The sequence below is a fragment of the Odocoileus virginianus genome, chromosome 13 (genome assembly GCF_023699985.2).
Source record: "Odocoileus virginianus isolate 20LAN1187 ecotype Illinois chromosome 13, Ovbor_1.2, whole genome shotgun sequence".
Taxonomy (NCBI): Eukaryota; Metazoa; Chordata; class Mammalia; order Artiodactyla; family Cervidae; genus Odocoileus; species Odocoileus virginianus.
The window spans coordinates 28,988,655-29,013,815 of record NC_069686.1 but is presented as its reverse complement, the minus strand read 5'-3'; the positions used below and the strand labels follow the sequence as shown (position 1 = coordinate 29,013,815).

Genomic DNA, 25,161 nt, shown 5'->3' with positions numbered 1-25,161 from the left:
TATATTATCTAGATGCCAGTATTGACAGAAATGTGTTCTACCAGTATTTTCTCCCAGTTTGGGGCTGGTCTTCACTTTCTTAACAATATCTTATAAAGAGAGGACATTTTTAATTGTGTGGAAGAACAAAGAGACATTTCTAACTATCTGCCATAGGTTGAGCTTTGATTGGCACTGGAAATATAATAATGCCTCAGCTTACATTTGTACTTTTTCTTTTTAGCAAAATAGGCATCTGTTGGTTTACAGCCTCCTTTTTCACTGTCATATCATGACTATTTTCCACATCATTAAATATTATTCAAAAACAGGATTTGTAATGTATACATAGTACTCTCATGGATATTTCTTAATTTATTTAACTATCCCTCTCTATTTTGGGGGTACTTGGGCTTCCCTGGTAGCTCAGTTGGTAAAGAATCCACCTGCAATGCAGGTGACCCCAGTTCTATTCCTGGGCTGGGAAGATCCACTGGAGAAGGGAAGGCTACCCACTCCAGGATTCTGGCCTAGAGAATTCCATGGACAGGAGCCTGGCGGGCTACAGTCCATGAGGTTGCAAAGAGTTGGACACGACTCTGTGACTTTCACTTTCAAAAAATAAGAGAGAGAAATATATGATTACCATCCTTCGCAGAAATCTCTGTGAATATCCTCAATTATTTTCTTAGTATAAATGCCTACAGTTGCAAAGACTTAGACAAAGACATAATACTTTGTTTTGTAATTGCCTCTAAAGAAAGACAGCTGATGACTTGAAGATCTCATCTTGCCCTCTTTGTCATGCCAGTACACGACAAAGAGCCTGTCACATTGTCAGAGCATCGCACATACTTGATGGATAAATATTATAGTTGGTGAGAAAAAGAATTCCCCTGAGCTTGATCCTATTCCCTTCCTCCTGTGAAAGAAAGGAAGAGTACCCTTCACCTCTCAGATGAAGGGAATAAGAAGAAAGCATTCTTCTAAGAGAGAGCTTAGGTCACAAAGATGTAGGTTCCCAGCAAAGCTAGGTGACAGCCCTGTTGCTGCTCAGCAAAGCCCTTAAGAGGCCCCGCCCCCAGCCCATATAAAGCCAGGGTGCAGTGGGGCAGCTGCGGCGGCTGGCTCTCAGCCTCCAGAGCACCGGCACTGCACTGCCGCTGGCCTTGGCACGCGCTATGGCAAATGAAGTGCAAGTCCAGCTCTCCCCCCTGAAAGGGGGGCATCCTCCTGCAGGTAGGCTGCCCACCTGCCCTCTGCCCTGCAGGTTGCAAGGCCCCACTGCTGCTGCCTCTGCCCCGCTTCCATCAGCGCCTTCAACAGAGATGCCCCCATAGAGCCAAGGCTCTGTCTCCCGTGTTAGTTTAACTTCCTGCAAACTGATTTCCTCTTCTGTCTTTGATCCTTTTAGGCTTATGTACAAAAACCCACCTGGGGACTTAACAGGCCCCGGTTTGGTTGAATTAAAGCCTAATGTTCTGTGAGAGCACAAGGGATTGGGCACTGGTAGAAAGGAAACAGGTGGAGAGCTTGGACCTTCCCTCTCTGGCTGTAGGTTTGTAGTGACCCGTCCATACCCAGGAGGTGATTTACTGCTCATGGAAACCTTCCTCCCTAGAGGTTCCAGCTTGTAGACTCAGTTTCCCCAAGACGCTTATACATTATCTGACTTGGTGCCCAGGCTAACCAGCTTCTGCGCAGTAGACAGCAATGCAGTTTCTCTCGGGGTTGGGCAGTGTTATCAGTAATGGCTTTTGTCTGTCACCAGGCTGAGGAGCACTTTTAAAAAAGAATATGAGCCTGGCAGGGGCTGACGGGAAAAGGTAGCTATTGAAGTATTTTGCAAAGGATCCACAGTTCTGTTTGTTGTTGTTGTTTTTCAAGTATGCTATTTATATCAATTCTCTGGAATATGAAAATTATTTTTATTGTACTTAACCATATGTTCATATAGATTGGCTGAGGCACTCAGGCCTATTTTTAGCCAGTTTGATGTTCTTTCTACTGCCTTTCTCATTTTTTTCCTTGAGAATGATCTCACAAGCTTGACTGCTTTGTTCTTGCCTTTCTCCAAATAACAGAATTTATTTGTTGGCTTCATTCTTTGGCTCTTCTAAGCCCAGGTTATTTCAGTCATCTTTGCTGCAGAAGACAATGGCAGGTATAACCTTCACAAAGCATCAAAAGCTGACTCAAGGCTCGGTGGCTTTCCAGTGAGCAGCCCAAGCAAAAAAGAGTCAGAATTTTTACACTAATTCTGAGTTTACACATCTTGGCACCCCGTCATGGTCTCTTGTGGCAGACTCATGACTTTTTATATTTGTCATTGGATTTAGGAATAATTAACATTATCTACATTTAAAGTTAATGATGCTAACTAATGATCAAGAACTATTGATGTCAATTATGACAAGTTTCTGAAAGTGAAAGAGAAGTTGCTCAGTCGTGTCTGACTCTTTGCGACTATAGCCTACCAGGCTCCTCCATGCATGGGATTTTCCAGGCAAGAATACTGAAGAGGGTTGCCATTTCCTTCTTCAGGAGATCTTCTTGACCCAGAGATTGAACCCGGGTCTCCTGTATTGTAGGCAGACGCTTTACCGTCTGAGCCACCAGGAAGTCCTACCTGGAAGGACTAACTTAGAAGTTTCTACCTAAGGACAAAAGAAGACATCTTCCTGCAGCTTCCATCCCAATCCTTCATAAAACAGTTCAGCTAACGCCTGATTTGCTAAATGACATTTATACACAAAGAACACAGAGTTAAACTCAAATAAAAATGTGAATGAAACCACCAGGAACTTTTTTTCCCCACTGCTAATGATTGCTAATTACTCTGTGTACATAGCACACCATGATGCCATCAAGCATGTCACAATGCCTCTGGCATGACAATTAATTATTATGAACTGTGACACTACAGATAAGAGGTTTGGGATAATTAGAATGGAGATGAAGGCAGACTTCTGCCTCCCCGCTGAGAACAAGGGAACAAGAAAGCCTCACATTCATCCTTCAGCTTGTCTACTACATAGTTTAACTCTGAACCAGATTGCTACCACACAAAATTCTATTTATAGAACAAAAACAATTCATTGCCAGAATTCCATTAAATTTCACCTGAGTTTTATAAGCAATAGACAGGCCCCAGAAAGTAGGACACAGACATGATAAGGTGGAAAGGTCTGACATGGCCTTTGGAACCAGTCAGTCCTAGATTTTAATGCTGCTTCCCTTCCACATCGCTGAGCCTCAGTTTTCTTATCTCTAAAACAGGGGGGGTGTGTGCATGCATGCTCAGTTGTGTCTGATTCTTTGTGACCCCATGGACTGTCCATGGAAGGGGTAATAAATAACATTGATATTGTAAGGGTGTTATGACTATTAAAAGAGATAACCTATGTAAGGTACCCAGACATGAATGTTAATCCCTGTAAAGTACAGGCCTGGAAAAACACATAGCTGTCAGAAGAAATTATTTTCTTCCATGGCAAGGCCTCCTGATGTTTGAGGGAGGCATTAGGATCTACTGCAATCATCAGAACAGAAGGAAATTGCAGTGGGAAAGAACCATGTGCTTGCCCCATCACAGCTAAAAATGAAACCACTCAAAAGTCAACCAGCTGTAACTCTTTCCCACCTACGCAGCAAGTGTGTAGTGGTTTTTTCTTTCATGTGTGTTATATAATGTATGGCACCTCTGTGAGCCCTGCTTATTTATGTTGTGAAACAAGACTACATTAAACATGAGGTGGCCTGGGCGCTAGGAAGCTTAACTTTTGGTTTTCTTCTGTTTTGATTTACCTCACTTTCAGTTTTATAAGAACACCATCACATGAACAGCCTAAGCTGTGCAAGGAGGAGGTAATCTAAGGAAGCTAAGGGCATACATACTGAACCAGAAAGAGCAACAGTTCCTGGGTTTTCTGTGTCCCTCACACTTTTTCATTTGGCATAAGGCAAACAAATCAGAACCATCAAAGGGGCCACTACTGAACCCCCAAAGAGAATGTTTACTGACTCATTCAAGAGAGAAGGAAGTTTAGGGAATGTACCCCTGGCATGCATGACTGTTTAGTCACTAAGTCATGTCTGACTCTTACGACCCCATGGACTGTAGCCCACCAGGCTCCTCTATCCATGGGATCCTCCAGGCGCCTCTCTACAGGGGACTTCCCAGGCAAGAATATTGGAATAGTTTGCCATTTCCTTCTCTAGGAACTCTTCCCAACCCAGGGATTGAACCCCAGTCTCCTACATTGCAGATAGATTCTTTACCATCTGAGCTACCAGGGAAGCCCCGTGTATCCCCTAGGGTTAAACTAATGCAGAAAATTGGGAAGAAATCATATCTGCAGAAGGGCCAGTATGATTTTTTTTTTTAAGCAAACACTAGAGGCTTAATTCTATCGACTCCAGCCTGTTCATGTCAACTTCTGGGAGTTGATCTGTGAGGTTTGACAGAGAGGTTGCAAGACCACTACCCCACACGGCACAGGGCAGGGGTTTGATGGCAAGAACAGCTGCTTTTCACTTAACCCTGTGTGCCTGGCACTCCACGGAGCCTTCTAGACGTGAAATCAACCCTGCAGACAGATGATGTTCCCACCTCCCTCTTTCACAGAGGAACAAACTGAAAGTTAGCAAGGTCAAGGCACATGCTCAGCACCACACAGCTGGAGAGCAGGGGTGCAGAGATGGACAGTCACATGGACCCATGCCAAGTCCTCTCTCCTTGATTCACAAGCTATTCCTGATGACGGTCTTTTGATGGATAGTTTAGAACTTACCAAAAACTCAACTGTGAAAGCAAAGAAAGTATTTTGCACACATCTGACTTTTAAATTTAAATGTTCAAATGAAAGTTCTAAGTCACAAGGCAGAGTTTGGCCAAACCTTCATGGTGGTCATCTTCTTCACACACATTCTCCACTGATTATTGAAGTAAAGAAGCTCATTTTTTCTTGGAGGTTTGTCTTTCTTTATCTTAACTACCCTCTACCAAATAAGATGCAAAATGCCTGGAAAATCTTAACTGGAAAATTATATAGCATTCTAAACTCAAGGATCCACTTTCGAAAACTACAAAAATTCGTAAACTGCAAAAGTGACCACAAAAGTATAATGCTTAGTCATAGATAGGAAATCAAATTTTTTTTTTCTCCACATCAATGTAGGTTTTCTAATGAAACTATTAAAAAAAAATCAGCTCTCTCTTACATTCTTTAAAAATCTCTAGTTCATTTTGCTTATTAAAAGGACCTGAAGTTTTGTATTTGAAAATATTTGTAGTCAAAGTCCTGTTAAAATAATGTTAAATCAGTTCATTTTGTACTTTGCCCAATTCTAGTTGGTTGTTCTACAAAGGTTCAAAAGGCAATATAGTCCCAAACATGGAATTACATTAATAATCGCAAACTTAATTGACCTAATTTAGTGACAGTGAGACTTTGAGGTCTCATGAGTTAGACCAACTAGTTTAAATAAAACTGGCAAGAATCTGGTTGCAAATGTTTTTTAAAAATGGCTTGTTTAGGGAATTCTCTGGTGGTCCAGTGGTTAGAACTCTGAGCTTTCACTGCTGAGGTTGTGGGTTCAATTCCTGGTTGGGGAACTAAGTTCCAGCAAGCTGCACAGCTCAACCAATAAGAAAATGAACAAAAATAAAAAGCAGTAACAGTTTAAAAAAAATGGCTTGTCTAGATCCAGGGAGATCCAGGAGATAAGTGTCAACAGTATTCTCTGCAAAATTTGGAAGATGACCCTCCCACAATGTTCCAGTTGTTTCGATCACCCCAGTGTAGTGAGGGCCTTACTCTATATCTCAGTGTAGCCGTCTGTCCTGTGGAGGGATCCTCCTCTGCTTTTTCTCCTGTACATTGCTGACCAAGTGAGATTACTTATCAGAACAAGTTTGGTACAAGAACTATCCTCTGAAAATCCAAGGTGTGGTTGACTTATGCTTCCTAAGTCACTCGGAGTCCACAGCCCTGGATAGATTCAAAGACTCCTGGATGAAAATAAGAATCTTGTGAGAAGAATTTTTTCAAAGTTTGGTATAGCTGCTTGGCAAACGGTGTTAGTTGCTGCTGTACAAGGAAATGAATCAGCCATATGAATACATATAGCCCCTCCCTCTTGGGTCTCCCTCCCTGACCCCCACCCCACCCTCACCCCTCCAGGCCGTCACAGAGCACCAGGCTGAGCTCCCTGCACTATACAGTAGGTTCCCGCTGTCTTACACGTGCCAGTGCACACATATCAACATCAATTTCCCCATCCGTCCCCTTTCCCCCAGCCACGTCCAAACATCTGTTCCTTTATCTCTCTTCCTGCTCTACAGAGAGGTTCCTATGTACCATTTTTCTCGATTCCTTATATATGCATTAATATACAATATTTGTTTTTCTCTTTCTGACTTACTTCACTCTGTGTGACAAACGCTAGGGTCTGTCATGAAGATTTTTAATTTCCCCTCAAATGTCTCTGTTTTATTGTTCTGAAGAATGAAGAACTCCCATGTTTGCATTCTCTTTACATTTTTTTTTCTTTTTTTTTTTTTTGGCATTTACTTTTGTAAGTGAACTGTATTCTTTTGAAAGGGAGGGAGCATGATAGATTTTCTTTTGTAGGTAGATGGGAATAGTTAGAATCACCTTAAAGATGTTACAATAAAAACCATCTAGTAAACTTCTACTGAATTCCCCAAAATCTAAAATATTCATGGCAGACACACTTCTTTTTAGCACACTGTGGGGCCAGAGAACATACTATTGTACTATGCAGTCTGCTTCACTTTGAATAAAACAGTTATATGCAGCCAGGCTCTGCCTTTCAGGAACTTTTGCTCTTTGGTTTTCATTTTCTCCTCTGGACGTCCCTGGTAGCTCAGATGGTAAGAGCATCTGCCTACAATGCGGGAGACGAGGGTTCGATCCCTGGGTTGGGAAAATCCCCTGGAGAAGGAAATGGCAACCCAGTCCAGTATTCTTGCCTGGAAAATCCCATGGATGGAGGAGCCTGGCAGGCTATAGTCCATGGGGTCACAAAGAGTCGGACACAACTGAGCAACTTCACTTCACTTCTGGATAAACAAATGTAAATAATAATAACTGCTAATTATTAAGTGCCTCCCATGTACCAGGTGCTTTTGTTACCTCTATTTTCTAGGACAACTCATACGATCAGTATTATTCCCTTTTGAAGGATGCAGAAACTGTGCCACAGAGGAGTTTAAGTATTTTGCCCAAGGTCACAGAGCTCAGGCAGGGTAGAGCTCTCTGGCCCTAATAACATTTCCTCACCAAGAAACCAGGCCTCCTCCATAAGACAGCCTCTAAAACCCTTGAAAATGACACCATAAGTTTCCCTTGTATCTCTGCTTCCTCAGAAGTGATCTTTCCAGTGTGACATGGCTTCTTCTCCTCTCTGGTCACTCTCCTCTGGACAGTCTCTAGACTGTCCATGTCCTTTCAAATGAGCAGCACAGACCCCAACATTCCAAAGTTCTTCTCACTTTAAACTAGTGCTCATTTTAACTATAACAAGTGTGCTTCTGTAGTTGGCAATAATAATCAGTGGAAAAAAACATGTGAAAACCATTACATCTGAGAAAACAAAAGGAGTACTAATAGGAAAGTAATTACAACATTCCATGTTTAAAAAGCATTTGTCATAAGAAGAATGAAAGGTACTACTGAAGGCTACTGAAGACCCAAGCTCTCAGTTTGGAGCGATTGTGATTTGATTCCTCTTGGTAGAAGAGACAGCGGTGCTGTAAACAACACCCTTCATACAGAGGCATACTCTCCTCAAGCAGTCTCCGGAAAAGGGCACCCCTGTTTATTTCATCTCTATTTCCCATGACTATTCAAAAGATGTTTCCACATCATTTCCGTTTCTGTTGCTGAGTATTTTGTATGCTGTGTGTGTGTGTGTGTGTGTGTGTGTGTGTGTGTGTGTGTGAATTTAAAGCAGAGCCTGGTGGCTCAGACGGTACAGAATCCACCTCAATGCAGGATACCCAGATTCAATCCCTGGCTTGGGAAGATTCCCCTGGAGGAGGGAATGACAACCCACCCCAGAGTTCTTGCCACGGACAGAGGAGCCTGGTGGGCTACACAGTCCATTGAGTTGCAAAGAGTTGGACACAACTGAGTGACTAACATACACACATGTGTGTGTGTAAACACAGGACTTTTTTTCTCCTGAACTATATCTAGTATTATAAAAGTATAGTGATATGCTTTTATTATCAATTAAAAAAACTTGGTTATTCAAAATGACCGAGAAGAGTTTAGAATGGTTTGATAGTAAAATATTCATCAATATATACTTATAAAATTTTTTATCTATTAACATAATTAACCACATTAAGGAGAAAAACCATATGATCATATACATGAATTATAAAAGGCCATCTAGTCAAATTCAACATGTATTTGTAATTTTCTTAGCCAGTGAAACAGTAATTGAAGGATGTTTTCTTAATATGATAAAAGAAATGTATTTGAATAGGTATATATATTACAAATATGTGTTTGTGTGTATATCCAACTAAGTACACATTATACTTAATGGGAAAACACTAAAAGCAGTCCCTTAAAAAATTAGGATGACAATGATGTCCATCATGACCACTATTTAATATTATTCTAGATGAAGTAATATTATATTGCTTGCAGATTATATAATTTTTACCTGGAAAATAGAAGGGAGTCAACAAAAATACCATAAACAATAAGACATTTCAATAAGATATGGATATAAGATCAATGATATTACTATAAGAACAACAATCTGTGAGAGCTATAATGGAAGAATAGACCCTCTTTACAATTGAACAGCAACAGCAAAGCGAAAACGCTTAGGGAATAAACATAATAATAAGTGTGTAAGATTTATGTGAACACGTTACTGAGGGACCCAAAAGAGGATGTAAAAAATGGAAAAGCACACCATGTTCTTGAAAAGAGAGCAACCAGGATATGAAGATATGAATTTTCCCTTTAAAAGCAATCTAAGGGCTTCCCAATGGTTCAGTGGTAAAGAAGCGCCTGTCAATGCAGGAGACGCGAGTTTGATCCCTGGTCCAGGAAGCTCCCACATGCCATGGCGCTAACTCGGCCCACGCACCACAACTATTGAGCCTCTGCTCTAGAGCAAGTGCCCACAACAATGAGAAGCCTGCGCACCGCAATCAAAGAGTAGACCCTCTTGCCGCAACTAGAGAAAAGCCCACACAGCAAGGAAGACCCAGCCAAAAATAAGTCAATAAGATTGTTTTTTAATCTATAAATCTAAAGCAAGACCATTAAAGTCTACCAGCAGGATATTTTTGGTGGGAATTGACAAACTGATTCAAAAGTTCATATGGAAAAATAAATAAGAATAACTAATAAAATTCTGCAAAGTAAATATAGCCAAGAAAGACTATCAATTAAAATGTAAAGCTACAATCATTAAAATAAAGTTGTAACAGCATATAAACAGAGATTAATGGAACAGAAGTCCAACAGGACAAATAGGCCAAAAACTTAAACAGTCTTTAAAAAGAAAATACAACTGCCTTCTGAAACACAGAAATAAGCTCAACTTTTAATAAAATATAAGAAATGCAAATTACCTTTATTTTCTTATTGGTTGACGAAACCAAATATTTTCTAGTTCACATTGTTGCTTGAGGTATAGGGAAACAATCACTGTCATTGTAGCTAGTGAGATTGTAAACTAGTAAAACTTCTGTGAAGGATAATTTGACGAGATTGAACAAAATTACAAATGCACATACTCTTAAAACTTAACAAGATCACTTCTAGCAATTTATCCCATGGATATACTTGCACTTGTGCAAAATTATGTACATGAGAAGGATATTCATTACAGCATTGTTTTTGATAGTAACAGAGACATCTAAAATGTCCAACATTTGAAAACTGGTTAAGTACACATAGAATGTCCATATAATGAAATTTTAAAGCAGATGTTAAAAAAAAAGACACTCTCTTTTTACATATATATGTGTATATATTATACACACACACATATAGGGGACTTACTCCAAAATGCATGACTGAATGAAAAATATAAATGAACAAGATGTAGAACAATGTATGCTGCCATTAAAATATATAGGTATGTGTATAGAATGTCTATGGATGAATACATAGGAAACTTGTTAACACTAGCAGTATTTAGGGAGGTGAACTGGAGACCTAAAAATAACCGTAAAAGAGACCTTTCCGTGATTTTTGAATTATGTGCTTTATGAATGTATATTACATAGTCAAAAAAGTAATAATTTTAAAAGAAAAATGAAGTCAATTCACGAGGGCATCAAGAAAGAGAAGAGGTTTTCCTATTTTTCGCTTTATTGAAGCCAGTTTTAGAAAATTGCCAATCTAACATTTCCATAAAAAGAATTAACAGGCTCAAACAAATCAATGTCCATTTAGCTTTTTATCATTTGAGCTTGTCAGATTTCAAATGTGCAAATATCCTGGGAACAGAAAAAAGTATTTGCTTTGACTTGCAATATGAAATGGGTTGTTCCTTTTCAAGTTGATTTCATCTGACATCGTTAAACACTTGAATTGCTGTTAGGTCATCTGTAGCCTAATTAACACTAATTGATCTCTTGAACGGCAGGATTATTAATGCATTTTAATTGCTCATTAGAACATCTGAGCTCCTCCAACATTGGAAGTTTGAGGTCTGGGATGGAAGGTGGGTATCTAGTGGGATCAGAAGCATCTCTCTTGAATTAAGTGCCTGTTATCACTGCATGCCCTGACTTTTGGCTCATTTCTCCAATCTAGCTTTTGAAAGCTTTTGTTGGATTAAAAAATTTGCAAGCCTTGCACTTTAATCTTGTGGGAAAACAGGAGGGTCACACTGTAATTGTCAGCTGCTATCATGAAGAATGTAATTGGTTTGATAATAAGGAAAAAATGTTTTTCAGTGAAATGCCTAAGGGAGTGCATTATCTCCTCCCAAATCGAAGGTAGAAACACCACTGCTTTTTTTTAGCCTTAGTTCCCCCTCTGTGAACACAAACAAGCAAAAACCTCAGCCCTTCTCTCCTTGCCACTTTGTTTGATTGAAATTTTTTTTTTCTTCTGTAACATTATCTCGAGGTATTTTTTTTATTATGTTGTTTTAGCTAAAAGTTCAGCTCTTCAAAAAACTCTGAAATTCTTCAAATGTCAATTCATACTTTGAATAATAAAACCAACTTTCTCTTGCTGCCCTAACCACAACTCCTGTGCTGATGCCTCTTTATTTATAGTAAAAGCTGGAGGAAAGCGAATTTCCAAAAAACAGGAAATTGGCATCTTGGAGAGACACACCAAGAAAACAGGGCTAGAGAAAACAAGGTAGGAGACTGCTTCATTTCTTTTCCTTCTTCATCTCGAGTTCTAGACAACTCTACTGCCAGAAGGCAGAGACTTTGCTGTACCTTAGGGCAAACCACGCCTCCCCAGGCACTTGCTAACCAGAGTTAGAGGCAGCGAGTGGGGTGGGGTGGGGTGGGGTAGGTGATGGGGGTCAAGATGCCAGGGGAAAGGAGTGGGGAGACTCGCTCTGCCCAACCTCCTCCTCTCTGCAGATAGCTTAACTGCCTGCTATTAAAAAAACACAGTCCTGAATGCATCAGAACTGGACTCAACATCTCTGTATCTTATTTTCACCTTAGCCTTTAAAGTACTACTGTCTCTAAGCTGGCCTTGTTTTTGTAATACGCTTTCTGCTGAAGCAAATCTCCTGAATTAAAAATAAATGCTTTCTTGTTTGTTTGTTTCAAATTCCTCACTCAATTATTTAGAAAATAATGGCCACTATATTTGGCACAGCCGAAAGGCATTTGGATACTGAGGTTGTTTTCTTCCTGAATTCCTTCCCGGGTAACCTTGACACGCTGCGGTTTTCTCAGAGCTGAGCAGAGAACCATGGCCTGGATGTCTGTACAAATGGCCCAGCCCCTCTATGCCTTGGGTGAGGAAAATAGTGCCTTCAAAAAGAAGTAAGCATATGAAACTAGCTCTTCCAAATAGGGGCATTTCAGAGACTACTAATTTCAGGATAATTTCCGTAGGTGAGTGCACGAGTGATTCAAAAGGAGTGAATTATAAGATTCTCAGATATGTCCTTAACAGTTAAAATGGTAACAGTCTCAGAAAGAACATGTGGAAGAAAGTAGGCTGTGGAATTTCTCAGATATTTTTTTCCATATAAAATTACTTTTTAGATCACGTTAAAAATTTTCTTCTCAATTTCTGGAAAGAATTTTTTTTGAGAATTTTTCTACTTTAAAATGAAGTACTCTATCTCATACATAAAGAATTCATACAATTCAGTAGCCAAAAAGCAAACACACCAGTTTTTAAATGGACAGAAGATTTGAGTAGACATTTTCCTGAAGAAGAATCAGATAACCAACAGGTACATGAAAATATGGTCAACATTATTAACTATCAGGAAGAAGATGCAAATCAAAACTACAATGAAATATCACTATACATCTGTCAGAATGGCTATTACCATAAAGTCAAAAAATGACAAACTGTGGCAAGGTTATGAAGAAAAGGGAACATTTGTGCATTCTTAGTTTTTAACATAACCACTATGGAAAGTAGTATGGAGTTTCTTCAAAAATTAAAACTAGAACTGCCATATGATCCAGCTATTCTACTTCTGAATATTTACCTGAGGAAAATGGAAACACGAACTTGAAAAGATATGCACACTCCCACATTTATTGCAGCATTATTATAGTAGCCAAGATATGGAAGAAACCCAAGTGTCCATTAATGGATGAATGGATTTTTAAAAATGTGATACCTACATACATACACATATGTGCACACCCACACACACACACAGAGGAATATTTTTCAGCCATATAAAAGAAGGAAATCCGACCGCTTGTAATAATATGAATGGACCTGGAAGGCATTATACTAAATGACATAAGTCAAACAGAGAAAGACAATTAACATGTGATCTATCTTGTATGAGAAATCTAAGAAGAAAAAAAACCAGGACAACAGCAACAAAAATCTCAAGCTCTTAGATACAGAGAGCAGATTAGTACTTGCAAAAGCTGGGGGTGGGGCAGGGGTGGGTGGTGATGGGTAGAAAATGGGTGAAGGGGATCATCAGGTACAAACTTGCAGTTATAAAATAAATAAGCCATGTGGATGCAATGTACAGCATAGTGACTATGGTTAATGATTTTGCTGTTGTTTAGTTGCTCAGTCGTGTCCGACTCTTTGTGATCCCGTGGACTGAAGCACACCAGACTTCCCTGTCCTTCACCATCTCCCACCATGACCCCTCCATCTTGGGTGGCCCTACGTGGCATGGCTCAATGTTTGATTGAATTAGACAAGGATAGTTAGTGATACTATATTGTGTATTTGTAAGTTGCTAAGAGAATAAACCTTAAAGCTTCTCATTATAAGAAAAAATATTTATATATGGTGAGAAATATTAACTAGACTTATGATCATTTTGTAGTATAAACAATATTAAATAATTATGTTGTATACCTGAAACTAATGTAAGCTTTATGTCAATGATAGCTCAATTTTTTAAAATTTGCCCCTTTGACATTGAGTGTTTGTTTCTTCTGAATCAGAAAATAATCACCACATAGTGAAAGCAAAGCTCCAAGGGAGAGTCACACATTACTTATCTCCTGACCCAGCATCTAGGACAGTTCCTAGATTAGAGAAAGTACTCTGTAAATGACATTAGACTGTCATTGAATGGTCAGCTGGTTAACTTTGAAAGCCTAACCTGATGTTAAAATCTGACTCAAGCATAAGCTCTGTTTAGTGTGACACTTGTTATTATGCCTAGGCCAGGGACTCAGGAACTAAAGAGTCATAACTTGAAAATGACCTTCTAGTTGGCAGCCAGTGGACAAGTCATTCATTTCTCTGTACCTTAGCAAATGGGACTTACAGTTAATCCAAACATCAAGTGAACATTATAAGAAGGAGTTGCCTAGAGAGTTATAAAGGGTGATTGGAACCCTGTTTAAAGATGCAATTGTTTTCTAATAGTCATTAAAAGATGAGAATTGGACTACTGCAGAACATAAACAGCTAGAAATAGCTCTCTTGCGCTATTTACTGGGGATAGATATAGGTATGTGTGACTCGAACCTTATAGAATTGGGAGGCCATTTTAAGGAAAAACAGTGTAAAATTATACATATGAAATGGGCAGGGCCCCTCCTCGAGCCTTGGAAGGAGACTGCACAGTGAGACCCTGGAGCTTCCCCAGCTTCCCCATGAAGTCACCTCTGTTCTTCATATTGGCCTCATGTTTGCACAGATAGATGGCTTCCTTTTCATGGACAAATATCTCCTTATATATTCTAGGAAAACAGCTTTTGAAAAATATATCACAGAAAATAAATTCCTAAGCATCATCAAATTTATTTTTCTTTCTAATAACTTCTACTAACCAACACACACACACACACACACACACAAAATAGGCCAAGAGCAGACTTCCTTCAAGAAATTACACTGGAAGCTCATCCCTCTTTGAAACTCTCCTACAAAATAACTTAGCCTGAGAAAAGAAGTCAGACAAAGAAGAGTACCTGCTATGTGGTGTATTTTACAATGTACAAACAAAGTCAAAACTAACATATGGAGCTGTAAGGCAGGGTAGTGATTATCCTTAGGGGCAGCTAGTTTGACTAGTGGTACAAGTCTGTAAATATTCGCCAACCTGTATGTGCACTTTTCTGCATGTATACTCTACTTTGAAGAAAATTTTTAAAATATTAATAAACATTATTATAACTAAAATTATAATAACTCGGCCTGCAAAGCTTGTAGTTCATGTTCACACAGAGCAGGGCTTTGTGTTTTTTTTTTTTAATCTTCCAGAAGTAGCCAAGCAGCATGAAAGCTTAAAGACCAAGTAGAAGACCGTCTATACAAATCATTTAAAAAAAAAAAAAACAAATCATTTAGCTTCTTAAGTGGGAAAGTTGCTGTTTCTATATGAGGTTTCTTTTCATTTTCACAGTGCCATTGCAAATGTTGCCAAAATACAGACGATGGATGCCCTGAATGACACGCTGGAGAAGGTGAGCCGTGGGTGAGGCAGATCACGTGATACCCCAGCCACTTTTCACCTTGCTGATCATGCTGCATGGGTGAATGAGTTGATGACTGGGATTTTTTTCCAACTCAGAGGTTTGATGTCCCTGTGAAAGAATCTGCTTTCAGTTCAAGGAACACAGAGTCGTTTTGATGGGAAAAGCTGATGCTCCCGAATTCCTAGTGTCTATTTAAGAAATCATTTCAAAAATAAGATAGGAAATTAAGCAGGAATCATGATGCCAAATTGGCAGAACTTTACATTGCCATCCACTTAATTCTTGGAGACCTTGGCATGTTGCTCTAAATAAGGCAAACTGTGTACTGGGAATTCAGCCCTTTTTGACCTTCCTCCGCACCACTGCTTTCCCATACGGAAATGTTTGATTTGAGGCCAGGATGGGTGGAGGGTTGCCCAGTTTAAGACTGGAGGAAGGCTGGGCACTGGCTGGCTTTATCTAATAAAGTCTATTTATAAAGGTGTTTGACAATTACTATTTTTATTTCTGTATCTTGAATTCTTTCTAAGTAGCTCAGGAAACTCAGAAAATTCTTCCTGAATAGACAGTGGTTTAATTTTGGGTTCAATAGTTTGTTTTTAAATGTTGCAAGTGATCCAAGTGAGGATCCTTATTCTACTCCTAGGGAGCGGGTGGGTGCACTGAATTCAGGCATTGAAGAACCACTATTTCTGTTACCCCAACATATATTGAAGGTACAGGACTGGGTGTCCTTTGTAGAAGGAAGACTTGCTGTTATTGCCAACACCAGGGCTCTGCAATATTAATAGCTTAGGATGGAAATTGTGTGGCTAAACTTTGGGACCTCTCTTTGGTACTGGCTTCTCTTACTGTCTCTGAGGCCTTGGCCAAGTTATTGATCTTGCACCTCTGATTTGTCATTTGTGAGATGAGGATAAGGAAGAGATGGTTGTTGTGTGGCATCAATGAGATTCACACACAGGAATCTCTTAGAACAGTGCCTGACACAGAGAAACCTGTCTGCACTCTCTGCTCTGATTAGTAGCATCAGTTTTATGACAGTGAAATGGACAGTTACGTCTGAAGCCCATGAGGCAGGTGGTAGTACCTGATAAGATCTTGATGATAGACCATAGCTACAGAGCCTTCTCACATGGTGGGGTGTGGTTCTCCCATCAGGTAGATCAGAGGGCAGGTCATAAGCGACTCTTTGCTTCCTGATTTTAGAAGAAGCGCAGGGATAGATGGTGATCTGCCTCTTGCATTCTCTGGCTCCTGCCCTCTAAACACCTCATCCTCAGGGGCAAGAGATGGCCACAACACCTGGAACTGAGTGGAATAGATACATTCCTCTAAAATATGTTAACCCAAAATAAAGTGTTTAAAGAGAGTGGTCAGTAAAGGTCAATTATGCTGTACTTTAGGTATGATGCTGAAGTCTTCACTAATTTTTAATAGACGTGTGTATATGTCTATGGCATAAAGGACTCTTTCCCTGCCAGTTAAAAATAGCACCTCTGTATTTCAAAGATAAAATAATCAAATAACAACAGCAATAACTTATATTTTGAAATCATAAGAAAACACAGAGATGGTGTGCTGTTACAAATATTTTTAACAGTAACTATGTGTTTGAAAAACCCTTTAACACTTAGCTCAATGTGTACTGGTGTGGGACTGTGTACATTACTGATTACAACAGTTTCTGGCATCACATATCAGGTACCTGTGTCCTATGCTGGCTCTGTCAGCTGTGTGTCTTTAGTCAGGATGCTTCACTTTTCTGTGCTTCTATTTCCTTATCTGTAAATAGGAATGTGATTCACAGTATCCACTTAACAGAGATGTGAAAAGAAAATGAGGTTATATAACTTGTGCAAAGGACTCAGCACAGTGCCAGATGCACTTAGCCCTCGGGACGAGTTAGCTTCTATTCCCCGGGGGAGATGTCCTATAGAGCATCACTTGGAATCCAGGCAAAGGATAAGAGACCAGTAATAGAGTCCCAAGATTACCCTAAGTCACTGTATTGAATATGGAGGTTGGTGGGATCCACGTGTTCTCTTACAGCTAAGAAAAGTTTTCCCTAAATCCATAATTCTACCTGAAGTGTAATAGGATTTCATAATAAAGGTCAACCTGAGGTGGAAAGAACAATGCCTTTTAAAAAACAGATCTGCTGAGATCAGTGGTTGCCGGAGAGTAGGAGGAGGAGTTGACCAAAAAGTGGGAGGAGGGAATTTGAAGAGTGATGGAAGGGTTCTGCATCTTGATTGTGGTGGTGGTCACAGACTGTATGCACTTAAGAAAATCCACAGAACTGAACACTGAAGAGGGCATATATTTTACTGTAGATAAATTACTCTGTAATTTTTTAATGTAAAAATTGTATGATTATTAATAAACAGCCTAATACAAAAAAGACATAAAATACAGAGATGTGGATTTCTGCTAATAAATTTTCATCTGCATTATGATGACTCCCCCAACAATACATATTGTCATGAAGATCTAACCATATATAATTGGCCAGAAGAAACATTGTATCTGTAATGAGGGTCATAGACTCTGCATTTATTAGCATTCATTCATGCCCTCGCTAGAACTGTATCTAGTTACTAGAACCCATGTTAATTCTCATGCCAGTTTAAGAATTTAAGAGTCCAAAACAGAGTTACAACCCTACTTACAGGATCTCATCAACAATTCAACCATGGCAGGAAATGTCTATCCATGTACTATTCATGTCTGTATACCCTTTTAAAACCAACCTAGATTTAAGATTTGGGAGATTGGAAAACAATTCCCCAAAGGTTGGAATTGTACAAATCTAAGTGGAAAGTAGGGCTTCCCTGGTGGCTCAGTGGTAAAGAACCCACCTGCCAATGCAGGAGACGTGGGTTCAATCCCTGAGTCAGGAAGATCCCCTTGAGAAGGAAGTGGCAACCCACTCCAGTATTCTTGCCTGGAAAATCCCATGGCCAAAGGACCCTGGAAGGCAACAGTCCATGGGGTCTCAAGAGTCAGATAAGCCTTAGTGACTAAACAATAACAAAGTGGAAAGCAACCTAAAATTCTCTCTCCCACTCTTTCACCCACTCATCCCCACACAGACCTCATGACCAACTACCTTCCTCCTACTCTTCCTTCCTCTCTTGTCAGTCCGTCCTACCTGTTTCAGCCATAAATAATGAAAGAATTCATGTTGCCCAGTGATGGGACATGCAACGTGTTTATTCCTGCGCAAGACGGGTTATATAAGCTCTCCAAGCTAAAACTCTGGGAGATCTGGTCTTAGACCAAGTTCCACCTACTCCCTAGAGGTTTTTGACCTTTTAGAAGCCATATAGCTCCTCTGAGGTTTATGATTGCTCATTTACTTAATTATTTTAAGGCAAAGAATAAGAGAGAATGGTACTGCCAAATATGTTAATTCTCTGAATAGTCATAGAAGTAAGTTTGGCAATAGTTGTGAAGCTTCTCCCAACAGAAAAGTATCCAGTTAAGCCATTAGTAATGGGGTTGGGTTATAGTGTGGATGTGGGTGTAATGTTGAAGCCTGGTTAAATTGGGGCCACTTTTCAAGCTGCCAGCTGTGTCAACAAGGCCCATGGTGAGAGGTATGTGAAGTGGGATCCTGGGGAAGAGGAAGCCATCAAAAGCATCTGCAAATCTAAAAAGGTTTCTCTTGTCCTGTGGATTAACATCACCTTACGAGAATCCTCGAATTTCATCGACTGAATGTTTTGTTTTAAGCACTTTGCGTAATGGGGTGTAGAAATCTAAGTGCCAACTTTCAAGTTGGAAGTTAACACCCTGGAAAGATGAATGGAAGAGCTGCCAGTCTGCTAATACCACCTGACTTCAGGCTCTAAAACAAAACCTGCCACTGAGTTTCTTGCTTCTAGGATTTCTTTCACAACTCTAATCATAAAGACTTTTTAATATACTTCTTTGACTTTTTCTCTGAAGTGAAAAATACAGGTTCTGAGGTCACAACTACCCAAGAGGAAGGTACATTCTCAATGTGAAAATTTCTATTGATCTGTTTTTCAAGTCCAATATTTTGCCCCTTATGGGATGGAGTTGCAGCCAGGCAGAATCCTTACACACATACTAGCCTTGAATTCTTTCTCCTATGGAGTTACCCTAGTTTCTTTTACCTTAATGAGTCAGACAAACACCTTTCATTCTACAAATCCTATCATTTTACCAAGACTAATAATGAAAAATCCAAAACAACCCCAAAGTTAAGATGCCAGACTAAAGCTCAGCTGTTTGTAGATTGGAAAGCTATTCCTACTTATTTCTAGTTAAGACTTGAATACAAAAATGTTCCTATCTCCATTGATATAAAATCTGCAACAAAGAATTAGGGCATTTAAGGGTTGATTACTTACCATTTCATCAGTTCTGAAGGTAGACCCTTTATAGGCTCTCTATCCACAACCCCTAAGTCTTTCTACTTTTTAGAGTGCCCCTGATTGAGGGGGTGAAGTATTTGAGAAAAAGAACTCAACTCTCTTGTTGTATTTTCATGCATTGCTGTAAAGCCCTGACCCTCCCCAACTTGTACATTTGTAATTTAATAATTATGAGCGGCTCCTCTCAGGTTATTATCCTTAGCAGAATTATTTCCACTATATTCTCAGTCCTATTGATTTCCCCCCCCCCTGAAATTTACCAGGCCAGTTCACAGATGGCCAACAGCCCACAGAGGCAGTCTCCCCTTCATTCTGACCTGTGTCTTTCCTCTTTGGAGAAGCCACTGAGCAGAACTCCTAGAACCTCAGTTAAATACCTTAGTTAAAAGGTTACCCCTAACCCTTGTGCATTACCAGTGGGAATATAAAATGGTAGAGCCACTAGGGAAAATAATATGGTAGTATCTCAAAAAATTAAATATAAAATTACCATGTGATCTAATAATTTCACTTCTCAATATATACTCAAAAGAACTGGAAGTAGAAATTTGAAGAGAAATTTGTGCAACCGTGTTCATAGCAGCATTATTCACAATAGCCAAAAGGTGGAAGCCACCCAAGTGTCCATCAACCTATAAATGGATAAACAAAATGTGGTCTATAGACATATAATGGAATATTATTCAACCTTTAAAAGGAAAGAAATTCTGACACTACAACATGGATAAAACTTGAAGACATTACGCTAAATGAAATAAACCAGACACAAAAGAACAAGTATTGCATACTAAGTCACTTCAGTCGTATCCGGCTCTTTGAGACCCCATGGACTGTAGCCCACAAGACTCCTCTGTCTGTGGGATTCTTCAGGCAAGAATACTGGAGTGAGTTGCCATGCCTTCTTCCAGGGGATCTTCCCACCTCAGAGATATTGCATGATTCCATGTACATGAGATACTTGTGGTAGTCAAATTCATGGAGATAGATGTTAGAACAATGGTTGCCAGAGGCTGGAGGAGGAGATAATGAGGAATTATTCTTTAATGGGTACAAAATTTCAGTTTGGCATGATGGATAAGTTCTGGAAATCGATGGTAGTGATGTCCATGTTAGCACAAGTTCGTGTACCCGACACACAGTGAGTCCAAACACACCAAAACATCAGAGTTTAGAGCAGAGAAAGGTTTATTTGCAAGGCCATGCAAGGAGACAAGTGACTCATGCCCTAAAAAAGCCCTGAGCTCCCTAAGGGTTTTGGCAAAGCATTTTTAAAACCCAGGTTTGGGGGTGGAGTCTCAAGGTATTGATCAGCTCTGCACAGTTCTCTGGTTGGCCGATGGTGAGGTAACAAGGTGATGTCACAGGGTTAACATTATCAGTCCTTAAACTCCAGGAAGCCTGGGGCTATGTACTCATGGTCATCAAGTAGTTAACAAGCCTTCCATTTGGTGGAGGGGTTTTCACATCTGTAAAATACCTCCGGAAATGTGCATCAAATACTCTTATCTAGGGTACTTCAGAGAGGAGCTAAAGCAGATGATATGGGGGAAGGCCTGTCATGGCAAGACCCCATAGGGTCATGCAAAGTTATAGTTATGCAACAATGTAAATGTGCTTAATGCTGTACTTAAAATGGATGAAACGATCAATTTTATGTTATATGTATTTTATCACAATTTTTTAAATTACAAAAGAAATGTAGCCCCTGAACTGTGGGGATAACCCTGGAAGTGATCAAATAATGAGTTAGTGCCAAATTAAGCAATAGGTGTGTCATTGCACACTGTCCTCCTCTCCCCTTCCCTTTTACACCTCCACCCATCATCACTCTTGACACTTTAAGAACAATAATCCACACAGTGGCTTTCTCTCTTGTCTCAACTTGTCATCTTGCTCCATCTCACCTTGGCTAATTGCCCAGACTTCTGTTACATTAGAACTACTTGTTCATTTCCTTTCTCACCATCCTTTGCCTTACATTTGACTTTAAGTAACTTCCCAAGTACTCCATCTTTCTACCTATAATCTCTTGAATGCGATTTAGAGCTAACCTGAAATAATCCATCTGTTTTAGTTGACACTAAAGACACCTAATCTGAAAAAAAACTACTGAAGTCAGTGACTTCTTAAGTTTCCTTTTGGTTCTAACCTTAAAAGAAAAACAAAACAAAACATTCTGCTCTTACCACACTATAAAATGTATGTCATGGGGCCCAATGTTAATTAATCTGACCCTCCAAACTTACCAACTCTTTTTTAGGTTCTAAAGCAATATTTATAACCAATACCTCAATTATGTTTCTTCCTTTCTACTAGAATGTCAGCGTAGACCATCCTTGGGTTTAATTATTATATAACTTGTAGCTTCTCATTGCAAACAACACTTTGAGCAAAACAAAGGCAAAGTAAAGAAAAAGACTAAGAATTGCCCATAATTCAATCCCTCAGAGATAAACAGTGTTAACACTTCAGTGTATATTCTTCCAGTGTGTTTAATTTTTTAAGACCAAGAAGAAAAAGCTTTCTGGAGTCAAATTTCACATGAAAGGGAGTGCTGTGTGCCCAGAGACATTTAAGAAGACATGTAAGGCACTTATGTTTCCCTGGCTTAGAAGAGCCCAAACAAGCCATAAACAATGTGATGTTTGGGGTCATGAACAGTTTATCTCCCCTTTTATTTGACTTGAGTGTCAAGGCAAGGGCGTCTAAGTTCAATAGAAATAAATTAAATTCCTAGTCAGCTGAGACATCCCTTCCTTGCTGGCTGAGGAAGGTGTCCTTAGGTTGCTTTATATTGAGTCAGTGGGCTTGAAAACCAACAAGTGGAATGGGCCCAACGGGCCACTGAGTCCAAATTCTCCTCCTAGGAAAACTGTGTCTGAAATTGTCCCAGCATTGGGCATCCTTTATGATCTCATGCTGCCCTTGATGTGAATTCCATAAGGTCTCTTTGTCCCATATGAACTTCCTCTTATTGCCGAAGTCTCAAGTCTGTGTTAGTTTAGGCTCAGTTCAGTTCAGTCGCTCAGTCGTGAGACTCTTTGTGACCCCATGAACCACAGCACGCCAGGCCTCCCTGTCCATCCCCAACTCCCGGAGTGTACCCAAACTCATGTCCATTGAGTCGGTGATGCCATCTAACCATCTCATCCTCTGTCGTCCCTTTCTCCTTCTGCCCTCAATCTTTCCCAGCATCAGGGTCTTTTCCAATGAGTCAACTCTTTGCATCAGGTGACCAAAGTATTGGAGTTTCAGCTTCAACATCAGTCCTTCCAATGAACACCCAGGACTGATCTCCTTTAGGATGGACTGATTGGATCTCCTTGCAGTCCAAGGGACTCTCAAGAGTCTTCTCCAACACCACAGTTCAAAAGCATCAATTCTTCGGCACTCAGCTTTCTTTATAGTCCAACTCTCACATCCATACATGACCACTGGAAAAACCATAGCCTTGACCAGACGGACCTTTGTTGGCAAAGTAATGTCTCTGCTTTTTAATATGCTGTCTAAGTTGGTCATAACCTTCCTTCTAAAGAGTAAGCGTCTTTTAATTTCATGGCTGCAGTCACCATCTGCAGTGATTTTGGAGCCCAGAAAAATAAAGGCAGCCACTGTTTCCCCATCTATTTGCCATGAAGTGATAGGACCATGATCTTAGTTTTCTGAATGTTGAGCTTTAAGGCTCATATCCTCACAAATGTTTTCTGGAGGGATGACTAGTGAGCTAATTAAGTCACTCCTCAGCTTTCTCTTTACCATGATGGTTAGGTTGAATCCTACAAAATAGCCAGTATTTGGCCATTTTTTACCTACAAAAAAAGAAATTTTACATGCTTCATTCTAAAAAATGATAACCCTAAGTTCCCCTAACTTCCTTCAGAGGCTCTTTATTTCTGATCTTTTGACATCTGAGGGGTTCCTTCTCCCCACCCCAAGCCCTCTCCAATGTGCCCATAGCCTTCTTAGCATATTGTGTTTCATATGTGCATAGTGGCGCCAGAATAATTGTTAATATTGGAGAACTGATGAAGACACAGTTAACCGTTTCTATCTTTAAAATATCACTTCAAAACATATATATAGATGCACATATCTATATTATTTATACATTATATATAATATATTTTAAAGTTAAAAAAATTAAAAGCATACTAGTGAAGGAAAACCCAGGTTAACACATATACTCATGGGTATAGAGCTAGAGACGGTATGGAAAAGAGGTAATATCAAAGAAGTAAACAAAACTGTGAAATTCCTCTGACCAGCTGTTTGCTTTCTACTACTTTAATACTTTATGACCCAAAAGATCCAATATGCTTATTTTTTTTTTCTTTCCTTCTCACCTCTAGCTCAGCCATAAATTTCCAGCAGTAGTGCACATGGCACATCAAAAACCCAGACCTGCTCTGGAGAAGGTCACTCCACTGAAAAGGATCTACATTATTCAGCAGCCTCGAAAATGTTAAGCTGGGATGTAAAACACAGCCGTCTAGCCAACTGCCTCGAATGTCTGAGAGCTTAGCAAAAAGGACCACACTTTTCATAGGCCTAGTGTACTTGCTTGATAAATAAAACAGCTTTTATATCTTCTTTTTTGACTTCGGATAATAAAACATTCAAAATTGCAAATCCAATGCATTCTTGGAGCCCACTCTGGTCCTAGTTAGCATCCTATTGATGTTAACTACGTGCGTAATTTTGTTGAAGAGGAGAAGATAGAATGCTGGACTCTTCCACTCCACCTCCATGGATGAGCTCTTCTTGATGCTGACCCTGAGTTTTTCAACCCACAGCAAGTTCTCCTTGAGGGCAAAGGTTAGAGAGGAGTGCACTGAGCTTTGCAAGGTCAACATTCCGTGCAAACCTGAGCAGTGACTCTTTCTGATACATTTGTCTTAGGATGCTCAAGTTTTCACTTGAGGTGAAAAGTCTTTTCCAATTTCCTACATAAATGTATGGTTTGTCTTGAAGGTTTGGTGAGGGAAAACGAAAATATTAGATTTATTTCAGACATATTCTCTTCTACAAAGCAATCAAGTTTAGAAGGTATTAATAGAATTCTACTTTTAGTGGCAGATTTGCTCTGCTGCTGCTGCTAAGTCACTTCAGTTGTGTCTGACTCTGTGCTACCCCATAGACGGCAGCCCACCGGGCTCCCCTGTCCCTGGGATTCTCCAGGCAAGAACACTGGAGTGGGTTGCCATTTCCTTCTCCAATGCATGAAAGGGAAAAGGGAAAGTGAAGTCGCTCAGTCGTGTCCGACTCTTAGCAACCCTATGGACTGAAGCCTACCAGGCTCCTCCGTCCATGGGATTTTCCGGACAAGAGTACTGGAGTGGGGTGCCAGTGCCTTCTCCGACAGATTTGCTCAGGGCCTCCACAAAGTTCATGCTTTGGAACTGGGGACTCCTGATGCTCAGGGCGTTGTGGTTGGGGTATAGAAGTTTGTTTTCACTGGAGGTGAAGCTGAGAGGGAAACTGTTGCTGTAGTTAAACCTACTCTAGCTCTCTTGCCCTCCAACACACACTTCATATACTCACAAATGAATAGCCAAAGACATCCTTAGGTGACAGTAGGGGACAACCACATTTTTCCCCCACAGAGGTTAGCTGCCACTCATGGCTCACCATTCTGTACCTCTAATTAAT

The 25,161-nt window shown here is 39.9% G+C and overlaps 1 protein-coding gene across 1 annotated transcript; it reads left to right on the top strand.

The window, feature by feature from the left end:
* Positions 1 to 1,099: 1,099 nt before the first annotated feature.
* DAPL1 (death associated protein like 1) lies at positions 1,100 to 24,141 on the top strand. Its single transcript, XM_020883076.2, has 4 exons — positions 1,100 to 1,218; positions 11,270 to 11,357; positions 15,034 to 15,094; positions 23,862 to 24,141. Exons 1-4 carry the CDS (start codon positions 1,161 to 1,163, stop codon positions 23,976 to 23,978), a joined length of 324 nt encoding a protein of 107 aa, XP_020738735.1. The 5' UTR covers positions 1,100 to 1,160; the 3' UTR covers positions 23,979 to 24,141.
* Positions 24,142 to 25,161: the final 1,020 nt, after the last annotated feature.

What these genes read in the sequence shown, in the direction of transcription:
- DAPL1 (XM_020883076.2), top strand. Translation starts at nt 1,161, where the DNA reads ATGGCAAATGAAGTGCAAGTCCAGCTCTCCCCCCTGAAAGGGGGGCAT. An exon ending in AGGGGGGCATCCTCCTGCAG is followed by an intron (nt 1,219 to 11,269) that starts GTAGGCTGCCCA and finishes CTTTATTTATAG; the next exon opens with TAAAAGCTGGAGGAAAGCGA. An exon ending in ACAGGGCTAGAGAAAACAAG is followed by an intron (nt 11,358 to 15,033) that starts GTAGGAGACTGC and finishes TCATTTTCACAG; the next exon opens with TGCCATTGCAAATGTTGCCA.